Source organism: Prionailurus viverrinus, chromosome C1, assembly GCF_022837055.1.
Source record: "Prionailurus viverrinus isolate Anna chromosome C1, UM_Priviv_1.0, whole genome shotgun sequence".
NCBI classification, from domain to species: Eukaryota; Metazoa; Chordata; class Mammalia; order Carnivora; family Felidae; genus Prionailurus; species Prionailurus viverrinus.
The window spans coordinates 137,021,521-137,042,261 of NC_062568.1; the positions used below are offsets into that span (position 1 = coordinate 137,021,521).

At 37.2% G+C, this 20,741-nt stretch overlaps 1 protein-coding gene and 1 pseudogene across 1 annotated transcript in view; one reads left to right on the forward strand and one right to left on the reverse strand.

The window, feature by feature from the left end:
- Positions 1-2,908, forward strand: part of HFM1 (helicase for meiosis 1) — a 95,059-nt gene extending 92,151 nt beyond the window's left edge. Inside the window, exon 39 of the mRNA XM_047870679.1 lies at positions 2,638-2,908. Coding sequence (XP_047726635.1) covers positions 2,638-2,739 — 102 coding nt within the window. The 3' untranslated portion in view covers positions 2,740-2,908. The remainder of the gene's footprint in view (positions 1-2,637) is intronic.
- Positions 2,909-3,223: 315 nt separating this feature from the next.
- Positions 3,224-4,662, reverse strand: LOC125171720 (peptidyl-prolyl cis-trans isomerase G-like; annotated as a pseudogene).
- Between the last annotated feature and the right edge of the window lie 16,079 nt (positions 4,663-20,741).

Here is a 20,741-nt window from a genome sequence, read left to right on the forward strand (position 1 = left end):
GTTAGGGCAAAGAGAAGTAAACTAAACTAAGTTTAGTAAGTTTATTATGTAAATAATCTAAGAATTTCAACGTGGGTTTTGGTTAGTGGAACAAACAAAAGGAAAGGAAAATGCACTTCTTATCCTTTAGCTTGTCACTTCCTGGCTGCCAGTAGTTAAAGGCCTTGCCACTCGATGTCTGATCCAAAGACCAGTAATAGAAGAAACTCCTTGGAGCTGGAGTTAGAAGTTCTCAGGCCTCACTCCAGAACTACTGAACCAGAATGTGCATTTTAACAAGATCCTGGTTTGGTTACATGCACATTACATTGTGAGAAGCACTTATTTAAGGTGGAAAGGAAAGGAAAGGAGGCAATATCAGAATTTTAAAAGAATCCATTCCAGAAGACAAGTAGAAGAGTAATGATTAGTTGGTTTTCTGCACATATATTTCCTATTTTAAATGTAATATGGTGATATCACTCTTGTTTAATTGCCTTTCAGTATAGGTTGTTTTCTTCACCAACTGTGTAAATTATCTTTATAATTCCCATGCATCAACTGGGTATTTTTTTTTTTTTATGTAGCTTGAGAGGCACTTAGATGCTCTATAGAGTTTTGTTTTAATTAACATAATAAAAGCCGATAATTCAAAAGAGCAGTCTTTGTCTTGCTTATTTTCACATTTCAGTTGAGAAACCTTTCCCTAAACTAACGTATGCCTTAAAACTTCTTACATATTTCAGCAAAACAGAATGAAACAAAAAAAAAACCCAAACCCCATACTATTCTGAAAGATTTAGAAAAATGTGCATAAACCTGCACTCATATATGTTGCAACTATAATTTTTTTTATCAAAAAAGGAATGAAAATTCAGCTGATAATAGCATTTTGCCCATTGAAGCATATCCTTATGACAGTAGGTGGCTTCAATCCTTTAGAAAGTACACACACAATAAAGTCATTATTCTGGGGTTTCTGTATTGATCAGTTTGGAAGTATAAACCTTTTACCATTTAGAAATTTTTAAAAATTTTGAAATTTAAATGAATTTTACTACAATATTTTTTCTCATTTCAAGTTTATTAAAATATTAGCAGTACAAATTATTCAGGTTGCAATTTATCAAAAGATCAACTCAGATGAAGTCCACATTAAAAAAAAAAAGGACAAACATAAAACAAACCAAAAACAATGAAAAGAGGAAGACAACAAAAAGATTTATCAGCAAGACTCTACAACTTAAAATTTGAGACAAAATGGAAATGAACTTTCCACAACTCACTCATCCACTATTGTCTTCAAGTGTTCTAGAGCTGGACTCATAGTCAACTTTTTTATGGTCAAAGTTTTAATTTTTATCATGTACGTGGTCATTTTGTTAATCCTTTGATTTTTGGTTTTCCTTTTCCACTGAGGATATGGACTTTGCATGGTCCTTATTTTTCAATGTGAAGAACTTTAGTTCTTTGTCCTACTTTGTTCTCATTTTAAGAATGACTTTGATCTCTATCAGCCTTTCCCCCCTGTTATTATTTGGGCTGTTAGGATGTTTTTAAGGGTAGATTCTTTTCAGGGCACCTGGGTGGCTCAGTAGGTTGAGAGTGAGACTTCGGCTCAGGCCATGATCTCACGGTTCTGTTCGTGGGTCTGAGCCCTGTGTTGGGCTCTGTGCTGACAGCTAGGAGCCTGAAGCTTGCTTCGGATTCTCGCTCTCTCACTTCCCCTCTCTCTCAAAAATAAATAAATATTGGGGCGCCTGGGTGGCGCAGTCGGTTAAGCGTCCGACTTCAGCCAGGTCACGATCTCGCGGTCCGGGAGTTCGAGCCCCGCGTCGGGCTCTGGGCTGATGATGGCTCAGAGCCCGGAGCCTGTTTCCGATTCTGTGTCTCCCTCTCTCTCTGCCCCTCCCCCGTTCATGCTCTGTCTCTCTCTGTCCCAAAAATAAATAAACGTTGAAAAAAAAAAAATTAAAAAAAAAAAAAAAAAAAAAAATAAATAAATAAATATTAAAAAAAAAAAAAGATACATTCTTTTCTGACCTTCAGCATTTTCGTTCCAGTGTGAACTTTCTTGGTTTCTGTATTTTTTGTTGTTTCTGCTTTGATTTTCTTCTCTCTCTGAGGTCCATAAACCTCTCCTCCTTCTCCTATCTTTTTTTCTTGATGTTACTTTTCTCTGCTTTATGACCTTCCCCTCTTGTACCCTGTTCTCTGTATCTGTGGGACTCCTTGCTTCTGCTGCTAGTTCTATCAGGGCTTCTAGATTGCACCCTTCCACTCCAGCCCTACTGCTTCTTTCTCTCATTCTACCATTGTAACTGGTTTTCCTTTGGGGATGCTTTATTTTATAGTTTTACCCTGTACACCACTTTCTTCTCTGACAACCACAAGCACTTTAAAGATACTGTATACATGTTTCTCATAATATCCCTTTGATATTGGGGTCAGATAAAAGAACCTCACTTTATGGGTGACAAAATTGAGTTGATTTTCCAGGTCACATGTTTCTTAAACTATTAAGAAGTGGCATCTGGTTTACAGTTTTTTTGTAGCTGGTAGAATTAATTTTTGTTGAAAAAATGGAACCATTTTATTGTATTTCAGCCACACCTCAACTATGGAAAAAGAAGAAAAGCTCTTACTTTTCTTTTTTAGAATCCTGCTGGGCACCCTGTCTCCTATGTGTTTGTTGGAGCCCAATTCCTTCCTGATGAGAGTGAGGTACTAGGAGGAGGGCTGAGGCCCCAGGACGAGTGAGGACAGAGGAGTAACTGTTGATGAGTGATGACCATGACCATGTTCGCCTTTGGTTGTATCACGTTCCCTTCTAGACTATGTGCATCTGTTCTTTGTCTCACTTTTATTGTGATCATGCTCACTTGCTCTTTGATTTCTATTTAAACTTCTCTTTAATTTTACCCCTTTCCTGATCTTTTCCTTTAGACTTTGACTTTTCTTTAACATTCTCATGATCCCTTCCTTTACTCCTTGACCCCATATTCTTTTCTTCATGTCCATTATACTTTGTATTATGTTTTTTTTCTTTTTTTGTATTATGCTTTTCTTAACTCTGATTTCTGTTTGCTCTTATTGCCTCTTTTAGATTTGGCCCCTTTTTCACCTTGTTTTTATTATATTATCTTTTTTTCTGAATTTCTTCTGATGTCTCTCTCTTTGCTGTTAGATTTATGGTCTTAAACTTTCTTTTCCTCTTTACTTTCTGTTTGGACTCTTGGACACATGCCTATGGTCAGTTATATTTTTCTCTTTTACTCCAACTGGGCTTTTTTGATTTTCTTTTGTTTCAGTTTTAGCTAACTCATTCTTAAGCTCCTTTGATTCATCTTTCACCATTGGATACCCTCATTCTTTGAGCTTTCTGAATCTCGTGCCTCCACTGTGAAGTAGTCTCACTACATCTGAAACGATCCCTTGAACTGGATCTGGAAGGAGTTTGATAATGTCGTAGTTCTATTCCTTTAATTTTATTGCCAGACCTAGTAACTGAAAGTCTCCTCTGCTGTGAAGTAGGCTGGAAGTTAGGTAGATCAATCTCTCTCTCTCTCTCTCTCTCTCTCTCTCTCTCCTCTCTCCTTTCTTTGCCATCAGCTCTGGGAGCACTTTTTCTAATTAAGAATCAATTTTCAGGGGCGCCTGGGTGGCGCAGTCGGTTAAGCGTCCGACTTCAGCCAGGTCACGATCTTGCGGTCCGTGAGTTCGAGACCCGCGTCGGGCTCTGGGCTGATGGCTCAGAGCCTGGAGCCTGTTTCCGATTCTGTGTCTCCCTCTCTCTCTGCCCCTCCCCCGTTCATGCTCTGTCTCTCTCTGTCCCAAAAATAAATAAAAACGTTGAAAAAAAAAAAACTTTAAAAAAAAAAAAGAATCAATTTTCAAGTATAGGAGGGAACTCTTCTGGATAAACAATACATTTGTGTTATGCTTTAAGATTTTCAGCCTCACTTTCACTAGATGTGATTTTCTTTTCTTTCTATTGTGTGTGTGGGGGGGCATTTTTCCTATGTTTCTTTTTTTCTTTTTTTAAAGAAAATTTAAGAGAAATTTTAAAATTTCTTTTCAGAAGCACTTTTAGAATCAGAATGGGACTGAGAATCTCTTGAGCTATATGAGTCACTGGATGGGGAGGGAGGAGGAGGAGGATTTATGCGTTTTTTTCTTTCTTTAGTTTGGGAATTAGCCCTCCACAACTGAGTGTCTACCTCAGCAAATGGTTTGCTCACTGCATCTGTTTTCTGGTTTTCTCTCTTACACAACTTCTTGCAGAGAAGTCATTTACCCCCAAAACAACATGATACCCATCTAAATGAGGAGCTGTTTTTGTTAGGAAGAACTATGAACCGTTTGTATCCTTCCTTCTTTCACTGATAAGAGAGATTCTCTCTTGTGTTTAACAATGAAATCCTCATCTTCAAAATATCCTCCATTTTCTTCACTGAAGTCACCACCTGAACCATAATATCTTTGACAATGCTGTGAAAAAGAAAACTCCTATAATGGCCCCTGAGTGAATATCCCTGACCCCTTTTCACTTGTAAAAAAACAATGAAATTCATCCCATGTTTGGGGGAACACATCAGAAAAAAATTCAAAGACGACTCTTCCAGCAGGTTGATTATTAATGGCAATGTCAAAAAAAAAAAAAAAAAAAAACTCGTAAAACATTGAGGATGCTGAATCATTGTTCCAATGGCTCCAATACTTAAATCTTTAAATAGAGAAAAATCAGGAACAAACTGATTCAATCAAGGACAACTGATCCAATCCTTTTGCTCCTGTACTGGTAACACTCTCCTCTCCCTGGGATCCTGTCCTTTAATGTGCTTCAGAACTACACTGCCCAGAAAAGGCACTAAAGTCCACTACTACAATCACCTTTACTGATTAATTCACTACAAAAGTTTTATTTTACTTTTAAAATTAATTTTTTCTTTCCGTTGTTATCTGATACATTTTTAAATAGGGAAATAATTGAATGGTACAATAAAACAAACCTTAGATTCTAATTCAGAATTTCAACTTACAGCACTAGAAAACAGCCCACTAAAATACTAAATTACTTACCCGTAGTAGAATTACTTGCCCTTGGCAGAACCAGAATTGAACCCAGGTTGGCTTTATACTTTTCCTACTTTAATTCCTATTCTTAAGCAATGAGGTTATACCTCATACTTACTTTTGTAAACTTTTTATCTTTTATCATAAATGTAAAATGTACTTCACTCTCTTCTTCCCTAAATGTATTAAGGAATTCTTTTCTAGCTATGAGGCAAAATAGTTAAATTCTAAATACAATTTAGATAGAAGTACAGCTATTGCTATACTTATAGTTTTGGAATATTGCACACGTATAAATTTTAGTATATTGTATTGTAGATTAGAATGGTCTTGCTATGCATCACTGTTTGAAAATGACCAAATATCTTATGGTTCTTTCATTGAACATAGTGATTGAGGAGCTGTTTTATACTACCTATATTAGAAAGATGAATATGAGCAGGTCATGTTTCAAGGGACCCATAGATGATCCAGGTAACAATGATCAAAATGCAACAAAAACATAGGCCTTTTAAAGTTATCAAGGTGTTGTTTTTTTTTAATGTTTGTTTATTTTGAAAAAGAGCAGGGGAGGAGCAGTGTTAGAGAGAGAGGGAGAATCCCAAGCAGGCTCCACACTGTCACTGCAGACGCCCAACACGGGGCTCGATCCTATGAACTGCGAGATCATGACTTAAGATCAAAAGTCAGACGTTTAACCAAGTGAGCCACCCAGGTGCTGCTAAAGTTATCAATGTTTTTAAAAAATTAATATTATCACCATCAAATTACATTACTGACATGTTTTTTTCTAGACTCTACAAAAGATTTATAGTGTCTGGACTTCTTATGGAGGTAACATGCAGACATAGTCAACTCTTTGAAAAGGAAGGCTACACATTCTTTTAGATAGTGGATTATAAAAAGTTAGAGAATGGAGTGACTTTGGAAAGGAGCAAGAGATGACAGTACAGGTTGACAGATTCTGGAAGAAGAAGGGAATAAAGGGACTGAAGAAACGAGTCATGGGCATCTGACAGATTGGAGTCAGGATCATTTACATGCATATATGGTATGTAATTAAAATGTACAATTTGGGCTGAAAGGAAATTACAAAGTCGAGAACTTATTATCAGTGTATAAAGTAACCCATGTTTCTAATGAAAGAAAAATATTTTAGTTGGAAGACTTATTCATTATGGGAAGTTAAAGTATTTAAAATTTAAAGTAGTTTTAGATGGGAATGATAAAACATATATCCTTCCCTACTTTAATGTATTTTTGAGATATTAACCAATGTTGTTGTTATTTTGTTTTGTTTTGTTTTTCCTGTTGTCTCCTTCATTGAGGCAGCTAAACTATAAATTAGATGTTCCTCAAGGAAGGGTTATCAAATCCTTGAATTTTAAAATTTCAAATCTAAGATCCAGACTTGAGATAAAATAATTTGAAAAATACCTGATGGGTCAAAACCTATTTTTCCTGCCCCCAAGACTGAAGATTCTCTAGACTTGGAGAAAAGGAGAGAAGTCAGTGGAAAAGAAAAGAGCTCATATGCTGGGTACCTGAAAGAAGACCTGGGCTCAGCTTTCTCTTGGATTTATTCTAAAGTCATGTGTGGTAAGATTGGGGGAAAAATAGAATACTCCTCTCTGCTCAATTTTAGAAATTTAAGAGCAGAAGGAATGTCACTATTCCTGTGTACTTTGAGAAGGTGGCAAGACCCCAGAGTTCTCCCTCACTCCCGCATGCCGATGGCACAGAGCAATAGGGTAGAGATGGTGGTGTGGTAGGTTAATGTTAAAAGGGGAGACTGAGGTAGCCTTGTAGAGTCCCTGTGGGCATGTAGAGCAGCAGAAGCATTTCCCATGAGCCAAAGGCTACTATAGGGACGAGATAGGGCCTGTTGGTGCCACATTCCTTTTCTCACTCTCCCAGAAGTCACAGAAACTAGTGTCCAACACAAGGAGTACACAGCTGTAAATTTTGTGGACTGCCAATCAGGACCAGGATGTGTGCCTCATCAGATAGTAGCACAGAGAGGATGACAACTAACAACAGGAGATGGTCCCCTGGATCATAAACACAATCCCAGCATAAGGGGAGGGGAGACCGCATTGATGGAGATTGATTCTCCAACATCTAGTGGAATGGGGGTTTGCAATAGAAACTAAAAGTTGGCATTTCTTGCATACTTGAGTTTATGATCTTAAACTTGGACCCACTATATTATTAACAGTGATAGGTTTGTGAAAGAAGTCTCATTTTGTAATATCATTAGTAACAAGTAACATCTTCAGATTCAATATGATCTACCAAAAGCATTACGACATACTAATGTCAACTGGTGTAGAAACTCAGATCTGAATCTCAGTCATCAGGTAGAGATTTTGCTCAGGTGCTAAACATATCTTCTCTTTTTAAAAAAAGCAAAATAGAACAAAACAGTACTAGCTAACATTACTAAGTATATGTCCTGTACTTTGTCCTAAGCCCTATGGATGGCATATTTAATCCTTTCAATAGTCCTATGAGGTAAATACACTCATTATGTATGTATCTTATGCATGCAAAAGCTAAACGTATGGCCAAAGGTTGCAAATCTTGAACTTTATGTGATTTGAGAACGCTTTGCATAATCATTTTGCTGTTCTGTCTAGAATGAAGTACTGAAATACTACATCTTTAAAGTTACATCCAATCATCAAAATCCATGTTTTTCTAATCTTCAGAGTTTTCCTGTTGGAGAATTTAAGGCAAATTCAAGGAGGCTCTTAGTCAAGACACATTCTACAGTCTCTTTCTCTGGTTTCCAGAGAAGCAAGATGACCATGACCTTCTCCATAGATGTCCCGATCATTGAACCAAGCCTTCCCCTTTACATGTCACCTATCGACATGAGTAGACATATTTTCTTCCCATTTGGCTCTGAAACTTCAGGTCTCTATTTTGATTTTTAGTTTTTACACTTAAGCTACTGTATTTTAGTTTGTTTCTCTGACCTGCCTCTCCCAAGGCTATTTATCTTCCCTAGATAGATGACTTCTTTCCGAAACCCAGTATTTTGAAAAGAGAGGGGAAAAAAGGAGGCCCTGTTTTTAACAAAATACTCTTTAAAAGGGAAACTTGGTTTTTTTTGTTTTGTTTTTGTTTTTTTGTGTTTTTGTGTGTGGTGTTTTATTTTGTTTTGTTTTGTTTTGCCAGTGCTGTGTTATAAAGCTTCCCTGCTGCTAATCCATGAAAACTAGCCTAAATAAGAGAGGAGACACAGCTTTTTGTGACCTCTTCTGGGATTATAGTACTTCAGTCATATCTGCTTGGAATACAATTGTCATCTGGCTATTTTTCTCCATAATATATAGTTACATGTGATTTTTTTCACACCTCTCATTTAGGAATATATTGTTTTGAAGAAAAGTTTGAAAGTTAAACACAAACCTTTACTGAGAGTATTTGATTATCTATCTTATAAAAATATGACTGAATAAAGTTACACCTGAAGTTCTATTTTTATCCTTAAATTAAAGTTTAAAGAAAGAAAAGGGATTAGCAGTTATTATTAGATTTTTATGTTAAAAATTATGAACTTTCAATATATAAATTTCAGGTTTTTCCCAATAGGCTTTATTACTTCTTCTGATTGTCTTTTCATTTTCATGTGCTGTCCATCAACCAACTGTTTCCTATCCTTTTGGGATTTTCCTCAATTTCTGTTTGCATTACAATGTCATATTTCTTTTATTTTAAATGACTTTAATTTCATTTTTAATATATAGTGAGAACACACTGTAATAAGTTCATTTCACTACTTTTCAGTTTCAAAATAACTTTGTCTTTTGAAATTTCTGCCTCCTAAATTAAGTCAAGCATTTCAGAGACTTCATAGAAAGAAACATTCTCTTTTCTCTTTAAAAGAATTCCATGTGTCTAAGCACTTTTATAAAGTAGAGGTATTTAGTAACATAGAATCTCCAGTGTAATAAATATTTCTCCATTGGGATATTCCTATTGGCAAAATTATGTAAAGCAATTTATAGCTTCATGCTCTTATAAGAAAGATTGTTTTCTTTCTCTTCTTTCTTCACAATAAAAAGAGCTTTATTAGATTTTTTTCTCATGAAAGCACATGCTTATTTACAATAACTATACTATAAAAATAATTCAGCAGTTACATGCAGTAGACTTGTACACATAGCAACATAGATCTGAAACACATAGTACTAGGTGGAAAATGTAAGAAACAGGATGAGAAACCATCTAAGTAAATTTAAAATATCTGTACAAAAAAATTTTTTTTAGGACTATACAAACAAAATAAAAGATTTATATTAAATGCATTAGGATAGTTGTTAGTGGGGGTGGTTTGGGTGATCTAAGTGGGAAATGGGGTTCAAAGATAGTAAAAGAAGAAATTTCAGATAATTTAAAAGTACGAGGAATTTAAAATCACCTTCAATTCCACTCCTTGATAATATCACAGCGCATAGTTTGGAATATAGACATCCAGATAACACACACATACACATGCATACACATACACATGCATGCACACACACATTTTAAAGTGGGATTATAATCTGCTTTTAATCTTATTTTCATTAAACAGTATAATATAAATCTGTTGATATAAATCATTTTTAATGTAGTATGTGCATGGATCTGCATAACCTATTCAATGACTACCCCATGGATGTATATTTAGTTTTTTTCCAGTTCTTTTTAATGACTAATGTTACAATTAATATTCTTATACATATATCTTTAACTACTTGCCTTTCACTAGAAATGCCCATTTAAATTATTGAAACAGGGGCACCTGAGTGGCTCAGTCGGCTAGTCGTCCGACTTAGCTCAGGTCATGATCTTGCAGTTCATGAGTTCAAGCCCCACATCGGGCTCTGTGCTGACGGCTCGAAACCTGGAACCTGCTTCAGATTCTGTGTCTCCCTCTCTCTCTGCTCCTCTCCCTCTCATGCTCTGTCTCTCTTTCAAAAATAAACATTAAGAAAAATTTTAATTATTGAAACAAGTTGTCAAACTGCCTTCCAGAAATACCATTTTCACATTCATAATATGAAACTTTCTGATTCTCACAAGGTGTTAAAGCTTAAAACACTTGTAAAACAAAGAGCAACAAAATTATCTCCATATTCCAGGCCATTCAAATGTCCAGATCTCCTCAATAGAATTAATTTCCTCACTTAGTACCTTCTGTTCAGTGGGAGGTCAAAGACTACAAACCATGTTAATGTCATTACACAGCTGACTAGCACTGCCTTAGTCTGACCTATACATCAGGGACTGAGTGAACTACCAGAGAAAAGCAGAAAGGATGCAGATTCACTTAAGTAGCTCATCAACTTTTTTGCACTTATACATGCATCGGAATCTTGAATGTCAAAAAAAATTAAAGTCTTTAATTACTAATAGTGGGATCCATATTCTAAGTAGTTGTGAGTTGTCTGTTTTTCAACTTCATTCCTAAAGTGGCCTTTATTGTGTTTTGAAGGTTCTGACCTCATTGGCAACAGTCAAATTCATTTTCAAACATAGCCTCCCAATCAGACAACAATTCCAGCCTGGTGGGGTGGACAGAGCTGGGCTGTAGAGCCAGGCTGACCCTGGGCTGTGTGCAAAGTCATGTGGCCGCAGGACCTTAGGCTAGTTACTAAACTTGTCTATTTCCTCATGGTATTACACAGAGGTAAGAACCTCCATTGGGTTGTATCTCCACTATCTAGAACAAATATATCAACAAATATTTGTTCGTTCATTCAAGGTAACAATTAGCAATAATGAATGTGAAACGTCTGGAATCTAGAAAATACTAAGTGGTAGCTATTGTCATATTAAGATAAAGTAAAGGGATGTTGTTGAAGGAGAGAAGCTGAAAGCAAAGAATTTCAGATAGTCTGGATTGCTGGTGAGAGCCCGAGATCAGGTTCTAGGACCACTGTGAGTGTGGAAATGTGGAAATTAATATTGACAGCTTGGAAGAAGAAAAGGAGTTGCTCTGAATTAGGCTCAGCATTCAGGGCCAACAGCCCGTCAAAATGGAAAATACCCAAGTAGCTTTTAACCAGGTGTGAATGTGAATAATCAACTCATCAAGGTAAAGTCTTTAAGCTTTTTCTACCCGGTATCATTGCTATACCTAAAGCCATATTGCAGGAAGAACTGCTAAATGCATGTTTTCTTAATGCCGCTATGTGGCAGGAATTTAAAGTTATAATCTCTTTTCAAGGCACATCTTTATTAAAGGGGAATCATTCAAAGCCATCTGAGTGCAATTACTCTATAAAGGCTAATTGACCTAATTAATCTAAAGTGGGTCAATGGCTCTATACTACCCAAAGAACATTTTCAAATGAAAAGGGGGAAAAAAAGCAACTCCAAAAGGGATTTCTTTAAGTGAACATCCTTAAATTTAGTGAGCCTGATTTATTCCTTGCACACAGATATTATATTGCTACATATTATATTGCTGGAGTGGCTGAGCTGGGATAAAAAGAGATAGACTAATTCTCTGAGGATCCTGAGGAATATTCTGTTTGTCACTCAGGGGAAGGCACTATATAAATTACATTATACCAATACTGCCTCTTTCTGATAAGGTAGCACTGAAAGAAGAATTCAACATGACAAGAAGTCAAATTTACTATCATACTGTTTTGATTCTCTTGGTGATGTGATAAAGTGCATGCTGATACCTGCTTTTTATTTGATTAACTTACAGCTCCTTTGAATGTCAGCTTGTTCCATTTGAAGTACTGGCTGCCAAATATAAACTGGGACTGATAATATCTGAGCCCTATGATTGAGGAAAGAATGTATAACACATGCCTGTGGTAGGCAAAATAAAGCCTCCCAACATGTTCACGTTTTAATCCCCCAAATTTGTAACTATGTCACATTACATGGCAAAAGGGACTTTGCACATGTGAAGTTAGGGATATCGAGATGGAGAGAATATCCTGGATCATCCAGCTGGGTCCAATGTACTCACAAGAGTTCCTATAATGGAAAGAAGGAAGCTGGAGAGTCAGAGAAAGAGATACAAGGATGGAAGCAAAGGCCAGAGAGAAAGAGAGAGAGGAGAAAGGGAGATAGGTTTGAAGATGCTGTGCCTCTAGCTTCGGTGATGGAGAAAAAGGCTGTAAGTCAGGGAAGGCAGGCAGCTTCTGGAAAAGTCAAGGGAATGGATTCTCCCCTAGAACCTCCAGAAGAAATGTAGCCCTGGATTTTAAAATCAAGCAACCTTGATTTTAGCCCAGTGACATTAATTTTTGGACTTCTGACCTCTAGAATTGTGAGTAATAAATTTGTATTGTTTTAAGCCACAGAGTTGGTGGTAATTTGTTATAGCAGCAAGAGAAACTACGTGCCACTTTTGGGGCTCATGGCATAGAGCTACACTAGTGTCATTTTAGTTGGATTGAAATGACTTTCCCAAACTGGACCTATAATCCAAGACAAAGCTAGGGCAAACCAGGGAAGCACACAGCAGAAGCTCTTGCTTGGCCTTTTATTCATCACAAGCTCACTTTGTTCCCATTTATTCTGAGGCCTTTTAGAGAAATGGAGTATTAGTGAAGGTTCCTAAGTGTGGGAAGAAATCAGTCCTCTTATGAGTTAATTCCCCTTTCCTCAGGTTTTAAACTCCAAAGACATTTTCTAAAATGATTTTCAACTATAAACAATGTCTTGTAATCAACCTGGCCTCTGCTCTGGCCAAAACCTTTAGAAAGTGGTTAGGCATCTTCACTGAGGTCACTGGCCCTGGACATGGCCTTGAGCTAATAAGGTAGAAAGGGTAGGAGTTTTGGGCAGCTGATCAAAATCTTACATGGGGTCAAGGAGTTTTAAAAGATAAATGGGGCACATGGGTGGCTCAGTCGGTTAAATTAGCTCAGGTCTTGATCTCAGGGTTGTGAGGTTCAAGCCCCATGTTGGGCTCCACTCTGGGTGTGGAGCCTACTTTTAAAAAATGGTAATATATGCAGCCACTGTGCTAAGGAGCACTTACATCCATTAAGTAACATGTGCATTATCCTATTATCCCATGCTTATTATCCTGACTTTCAACTGAGGAAAGTAAAGCTGAAGAAATGGCACTGTGCCCACTGTCACCTATAGCAGGCTTACTCAAGGGCTGGGCTGTTAACCACTACTCCATGTCCCCTCTCCACATCAGAACTTCCCTGGAAAATTCTTGGAACTCTTGGAAAGTGTTCTATAGACAGAATCATGGCAGATTTGTTGTTTTCTTGATGTTCTGAGTGTGCCACCCCAGCAAATTCTTGAGAACGCAGGCAGAGTTTGCAAGAGGAAATGTATATATCGCTACAACACCAAGCAAAGTCCTCTTGTCAAATGCAGTCAAAGAATGGGTAGGTTGTGCAGTGCAAGCTTGGCTTTCTCTGAGGCACACTAGTTCTTATGGGCCTGATGGAAAGGACTGTTAACTGATGGCATGATCATGACTCCATTAGAAGAAAGACAAACAATGAAAATGAATAAGTGCACAGTTTGATTCTGACCATTGCAGTGGACCCAATGAGGAAGAAAAGCTGGAGGAATCCAGTGAGACCATTTAGGTTGGATAGCAAGCTTTCTGATGAACATGGGTGAAAGTGAACAGGATGACACATACCCAAGGTCCTGGAATAACTCAAGTCTTAGAAGAAGGTTAATGGTCAGAAACAGGTAAAAATGCTAAAGAAAATAAAAAATTTAGAGCAGGAGGAATTCTGGGAAGGGAAAAGCCCCAGCTTGAAAATAATGACGATAAGTTAGTATATAATAACAGTGAGGAAAAGAACTTCACTCGTATTTTACCATCTTTTTTTTTTCTTGGTAAGAAGATTGGAAGATTGACTGGAAAGTGTGGACAAGTGTTAGCAAAAGGAAGTGGCACCCCAACTTGTCCAAGAATCCACATCTGAACCATTGCATCCCAAGGGAAGGTAATATAATAGATTGGGAAAATAGGCTTTGGGGTCTGATACACCTAGCATCTACTTTATTCTCCTGGCAAGTTACTCAACAGTTCCAAATTTCAGTTTTTTCCCCTGTAAAATTGGGATAATAGGCTGCCTCTTAGGGAAGGGAAACAATGCAGCATAGAGCACTTTAGCCAGCACCTGTCACATAATAAATACTTGATGCACAGTGGCTACTCATTGTATCATTATTATTTTTATAGACTAGTTTACATGACATCAGAAATATTTAATTGTGAGGAATAAATATTGTGAATGAATAGTTAATAAACCTAGAACTAATTATATTAAAGATAGTTTCACCTGTTTCCAAGGTAAATAGTGATCTCCAGGAATAGTGTAGGTTCAGTAAGGTCATGCCAACCTAAATGCATTTTCCTTGCTCTAAAGGGATATATACTGGAAACCAGAGGAATTTTTATAGACCAAGATTATTGGTATTACAGCCTGACCAAGAATCTTGTGATACCCTTATGAAAGAACTGCACTGGTTGCTACAGGTAGGAAAACTTTTAACTTGTTGAATAATCCTAACATTGCTACTTAAGAAATATAACTCCACTGGAAGATTTCTGGGAGGAATAACTTAGAGATTGGCCCCTCAGTCCTAAATTGTTTGACGTTTTCACTAACAACTTTTATGTTAGCATATACAGCTCGCTGATTAGTGAAAGAATGCTAAATTGTAAAATTAGGAATCAAAAGATTCTCATATGGCCAAAACAACAGACTAAATATAACAATGTGGAATTTTCCCACAAAATTCTAGTCTTTGACTTTAGTGTAACATCAAACCCCATAAGTAGAGTATGGGGTACATGTCTAAGCAAGTTGTATTATTTTTTCAAAAGTTTTATTCGAGGGGAACTTGGCTGGCTCAGTTGGTAGAGTGTGTTTTGATTTTGTGCTTGTGCATTCAAACCCTGCATTGGGTGTAGAGATTAATTAAAAATAAAATCTTTAAAGAAATTTTTTATTCAAAAACAAGCTGAGTATAAGACAACCATAATGTTTTGCTTCCATCCCTGGTAATGTTGAAACACAGAGAAGACAACTACTTGACAGAACTTTATTGAAGGGATTCCACTAAATTTGATGGGATGGGTTTGGATGGGATGGGTTTGGATTTGATGGGTTGGAAGCTTCTTAGGTATCACTATATGTGTATGAGTTATATAATTAAGCATACAAATAATTTGGGGGGGACAAATTTCTATTAAAAATACATAGTACAGGTGTCAGAGAAGCTCCTAAATCACTCTCTACTGTAGTTGTAAATATACTTGGCAAATTAGTATTTAATCTCTCATTAAATAAGTCATTCAAAATGTGAAAAATTTCATGATGATGTCATAAACAATTATTCTTGTACATCATTGTATTAAAAAGTAAATCAATGTGTGCCACCCTACCCCTATGAGGATTATTACTATAGAAAAAAAAAACAAAATAAGTGGTGATGAGAATGTGGAGAAATTAGAATCCTTCATACTGTTGGTAGGAATGTTAAATGGTGTAGCTACTATGGAAAACAGTATGAAGATACCTCAAAAAATAAATAAAATTACCCTATGATCCAGCAATTCTACTTCTTGGTATACAATCAAAAGAATTTAAAGCAGAATTTCAAAGAGTTATTTGTTTATTCATGTCACAGCAGTATTACTCACAATAGCCAAGAAATAAAAGCAACCCAGGTATCTATCACTGGATGGATGGATTAAAAGTGTGATATATACATACAATGGAATATTATTCAGCCTGAAAAAGGAAGGAAATTCTGACACATGTTACAACAAGGATGAACCTTGAGGACATTACATCAGTCACAAAAGGACAAGCACTTGTGTGACTCCTCACCTGAGGCATCTAGAGTAGTCAAATTCATAGATACAAAAAGTAGGGTGATTATTTCCAGAGTCTGGAGGGGTAGAGGGGAATGAGGAGTTATTATCTAATCAGTGCAAAGTTTCAGACTTGCAAGATTAAGAGTTCTGGAAATGGATGTTGTGATAGTTGCACAGCAATATAAATATACCTAACAATGAAGTGTGCTCTTAAAAATGGTTAAGATGGTAAGTTTTATGTTAAATGTATTTTATCACATTTTTTAAAAGTATACCAATGTAAAATCTTAAATATATCAAGAGCAAGCTATCTTCCCCTTCTGACTCCTCCCCTGCTACATGTCGCTCCTATTGGCTGGATTTTGAGGGTGTGTATATGATTTCAGTTATCTGCATTAATATCATGCTAGGATGTTGTTGCAGTTATAAACCTCTCTGCTAGTTCGATGTGGTAGCGATGTTTGTCTCTGCCAAGCTGGTGACAATTTAATGATAGTATTGTCAACCAGTGTCTTTGATGGTTATACACATTTATCAGACCGTATAATCATCTCTACTACACCAGTTGCTCACACACCAGAAATGAAGCTCCAGTAACAGTCTATTACTCTGACAAGGATAATAGGTCATTATTACCAAATCAGCAACACAGTGCTTTAAAAATAAATGACCCTGCTTCCCATCATTATTTATTTTTCATAAGTGCCTCAGATTTGTCTTAGCATCTAACAGCAGGAGACAATTATCCCATAATCATCTTCTTCTTCTTCTTCTTCTTCTTCTTCTTCGTCTTCGTCTTCATCTTCTTCTTCGTCTTCTTCTTTGTCTTCTTCTTCGTCTTCAGCCTGTCTTAAATGGTTTTAAGTGGTAAATTAAATGTTTCTATTGACCCTAAAGTAGAAACCTGGGTGGTTTTATAGGAGCATTAATTAAAAAATGGGTGGAATTCATTCCAAATGCATACAATCCTCCTTTTTCATCCAGTTCTGTTGAACAAGAATGGCCAGCTAGGAAGATGGTAGTGAGAGGAGAAAAGAGAGCTACTGTGTTCTTATCACATGAATGAAGGCATTTTTAATGTGGTCTTAACACTGTTTGATTGGGCCAGCAGAGTGTACACACAGTCCCCAAATGTTGCCCCTTCTCTATGTAGAGTGTTTTCAAAGGGAAACTCGTAACCAAAAAGGAAAAATTCCTCTCTGCTGGCCCGGAAGTTCTCCACCGCCACCTCCCCTCAGACAGGACAGCCCGAGGGAGCCTGAGAGGGTCTTCCCCAGCTGGACACCTGCTCTGACCGCCTGGCAAGAGGCTCTGCTGACAGGGCCGCCCTTCTTACACTGAAGTCTGGATTAAATCACAGTCCCTGCTGGAGATTGGACGTTGTCTACAGCTTCAATGGCAGAAGGCCCCAGGAAGGACAAGAGATTTGTATTCTAAGGAGGGAAGGAGGAGAACTGGCTGGGTGAAGATCGTGTTTCTTTGGCAACTGAGAACCATCCTTTTTAGGGGTGGCCGCTAGCTTTCAAAACAAAAAGAAGCTGGTAACTGTAAAAGGCTACGATGGGTTTCCTGCTCCCCCACCCTTTTAGAGGCAAAACCTATTTATGAGGCTTTATTAAGTGCAAATAAGTCCCTTGGCTTCAACGGAGAAGCAGCAGCTGCTGAAGATGTGGTCATTTGCATATAAATGACATGATTTCAGCTCAGAGAAGAATATTGAAAAATATACATGTCGACAATGGAATCCTGATAGATTCACACATATTAAGGTCAGATATTGTAATTTTTAAGGCTGCTGCATGCTGATGACTGCATCATATAACACATTCAATTCTGTTTGGGTTATATGAGTTTTATCTTCTATGAAATGGAGGATTTTTATTGTGAATTAATTAAACTACTTTTTTTTTCCTAAACATGAGAACATTTAGGTCAATAAGCTAAACGCTCTACAAATGCAAAGACTTCGTGACAGCCAAAGTTACCAACTGCAAACTTGGGTTTTCTGTACAGCTAACAAAGAAGCATGTGTGCCCAGGAGTCTCCCATGGAAGAGATTGTGTGGTGCTTTCTCTAATTTTAGTCTGTCCACTGCAGGGACAACCTGTTTTTTGAAGGGCTAAAGGAGGCTCCAGTTTTTATATTCTAAGAAGTTTTCGAACAGCCTGACTATAAGATGAGTGGGGAAATTACTGTAGCCCAGAAATGACCACAAATTTGCCAAGTGCCCACTGTTGTTTCGTTGCCCCATGACCTGTGGCTTGGAGTTCACAGCTGGCAAGAGACACATCCTGGAATCATCTGCACTGCTCCCAGGCAAGCATCCTCCAGGGTGCCTGGAGGAAGTAGATGGGTTTCTCTCAAATATGCCCCAAATTTTGGCCCTGCACCAGTCAGGCTGCTTGTTGACTCCTTTCCCATCTGCAAAACAAATTTGTTTAGACACTGCTTGTGGTAACTTGGCTGCTGAGAAGGCCATAGGAATACACAATACTACCTTCACCTTGTAATCCAGCCCACGGCTCCCTCAGGGAGAACATTTTCCTCTAAATGATGATCACTTAAGTGTTAACTTTAGATTTGCTCATAAAAAATAGTAACTTTAAGTAACAGACTTGATTCCTATTGACTCAGTATTTGATCACTGAATTACTTACTATATAAGTCAGGTAGCTAATTCTCAACATATTTTTAAACCCTGCATGTGAACATTTACTAGATGAATAAAGTCCTTGGTCTATACACACTTTCTAAAAGAGATGATTAAAGATGACTAATAAATAATGAAATAGCTATCAAAGAACAAGGGAAATTTAGAAACTCACCATAAATGTATGTTTTTCATAGAGAACCTTAGAGACTTTATAGAACTCGATTATGCTAACTTGAAAAACAATCCCAGTGTCAATTTGCTGATGTATTCAATATATTCTCTTAAAATAATTTGTGGAGATACATATGATGCTTTAGCTTTAAGAAAGATTTTAAAACTCAAAATTTTTGAAAGTTTAGTTCTGGTCATTGATCAAATTACACACATAGAAGGTGATTATATTATCCAAAGTTAGGCATCTGATTAACAGAGAAGGGTGATTAAACCACCCAGAGGTGGAGCCAGTAATTGTGGGGCCTGAAGCTTATACAATTTGGAGGGCTCTCTTTAAAAGAATACAAAATTACTGATACAAAATTGGGTAAATATGAATATTAATTAGGTTGAGAAAAAAAATCACAACAAAACTACAAACTAAAATCACAGCTAATTACAAACCTCACAAAAGCCACAAAACTAACCTGCCGTGATCGATTAGCTGGGTACACACCTCAACACTTTTCCCTACAATTGACTACCTCTAATATGACTGATTAAAAAAGGGTTTTTTTTTTATTAATGCTAGTTTTTAAAGTTTATATCATTTCTGCAACTTGCTACAGGAAATGTCACGTAAGGTTTTAGGATTGTTGTCAAATTGGGGAAAACTTCTATTTCTTTCACACATGAGCTGTAAAATTTCAGGGAATTTCAAGTCTCCTTGTGGAATGACTGATCCTAAACACTTCCATGTTTTCAGAGTACCTACAGCCATAGGCCACACTGGTTTCCATGGTGATGCGCTCTCAAGCCCTTTGGTGTCCCTAGAAATAGTATTTATGGAAGCTGTCCTTATATCAGGACAGTTGGTAATATCTTTACAGTATATGGAATTGACTGTAACATATATAATTAAATGAATTCGCAACTCAACTTTGGCACGGAAAACGAATCTTATTAGAATGAGCCCTGCTGAAAGATTCCTGGCCCCCTCTGCCCTTGGAGAGTCTCATGGTTCCTATGTACCTGGTCATTGCTGATTTTCATTGCCCAGAATCTGTGGTGAGAGAAGAGGAACAGAGAAAGCAAGCAGAAGACAGTTGAACAGTTTCTCTCAGCAGTACAAGCCCCTTCGAGGGAAAGAAAAAAATTGTTTTCCAAATTCATGAAAACACTGCCCTCCAAACTCCCTCCTATCAGCATTCTTTGTTCACCAGTTCAGTTTGGCCAGACTAGACTTAAAACCACAAGAAATGTCACAAGAAATAGAAAGATAAGAGCCCCAAGTGGACGTCAGTCTCCCTGGGGTGTGATTGACTGAACACAACCAATTCTCTAGTGGATCCATGGTCCCCATCTTCTGGAAGAGCTTTGCTAAAAGCAGCGCATCCTGGATGAAATGGACACTCTGTTCCATCCTAGGAAGAAGATGAAGCTGGCAGTTTAGATTGCTGAAAAACAGTTTGAGATAAGCTTGTGGTTCCATAGAAATTAATCCATGCCTCTAGATAGCATGTAAGCCTATTGGAAAGCTTCTTCAATTCAAGCAGTTAATAATATATCAAGTCTTGTAGCTTAAGGGATACAATTTTCAAAATTATTGTACTGAGGGAATCATAAATTCCACCAAGAGGAAGGTTGTAGTCCAGATATTTTATTTTAGATTTCCATCTAGGGTGCATTATGACACGCCACATGAAAGTCAAATCGTCCATGTAAAATGGTTTCCAGGTGATAAGTTTACCCCAAGGGGTCCAGTAAAGTAATACATTCAGAGTTATATCTGACTTTCACAATCTATAAAGACTAGTTATCAATTTTTTGAAAGATTTGATAAGCAGGAACAAAAAAATAGCTTATGGATGCTGACATTTGTCTCATTAATGGGAACAGCATAAGAAGTACAAGCTCCTTCTGGATTTGGCTGTAAATACACCACTGACATACATTTTGGAAGGTTGCTATTTTGTGCTGGTGGGAATGTATTTGTCTAACCTTGCACTGACTATAATAGACATAAGGAAGCAGTGATATTACTGTCAGCCA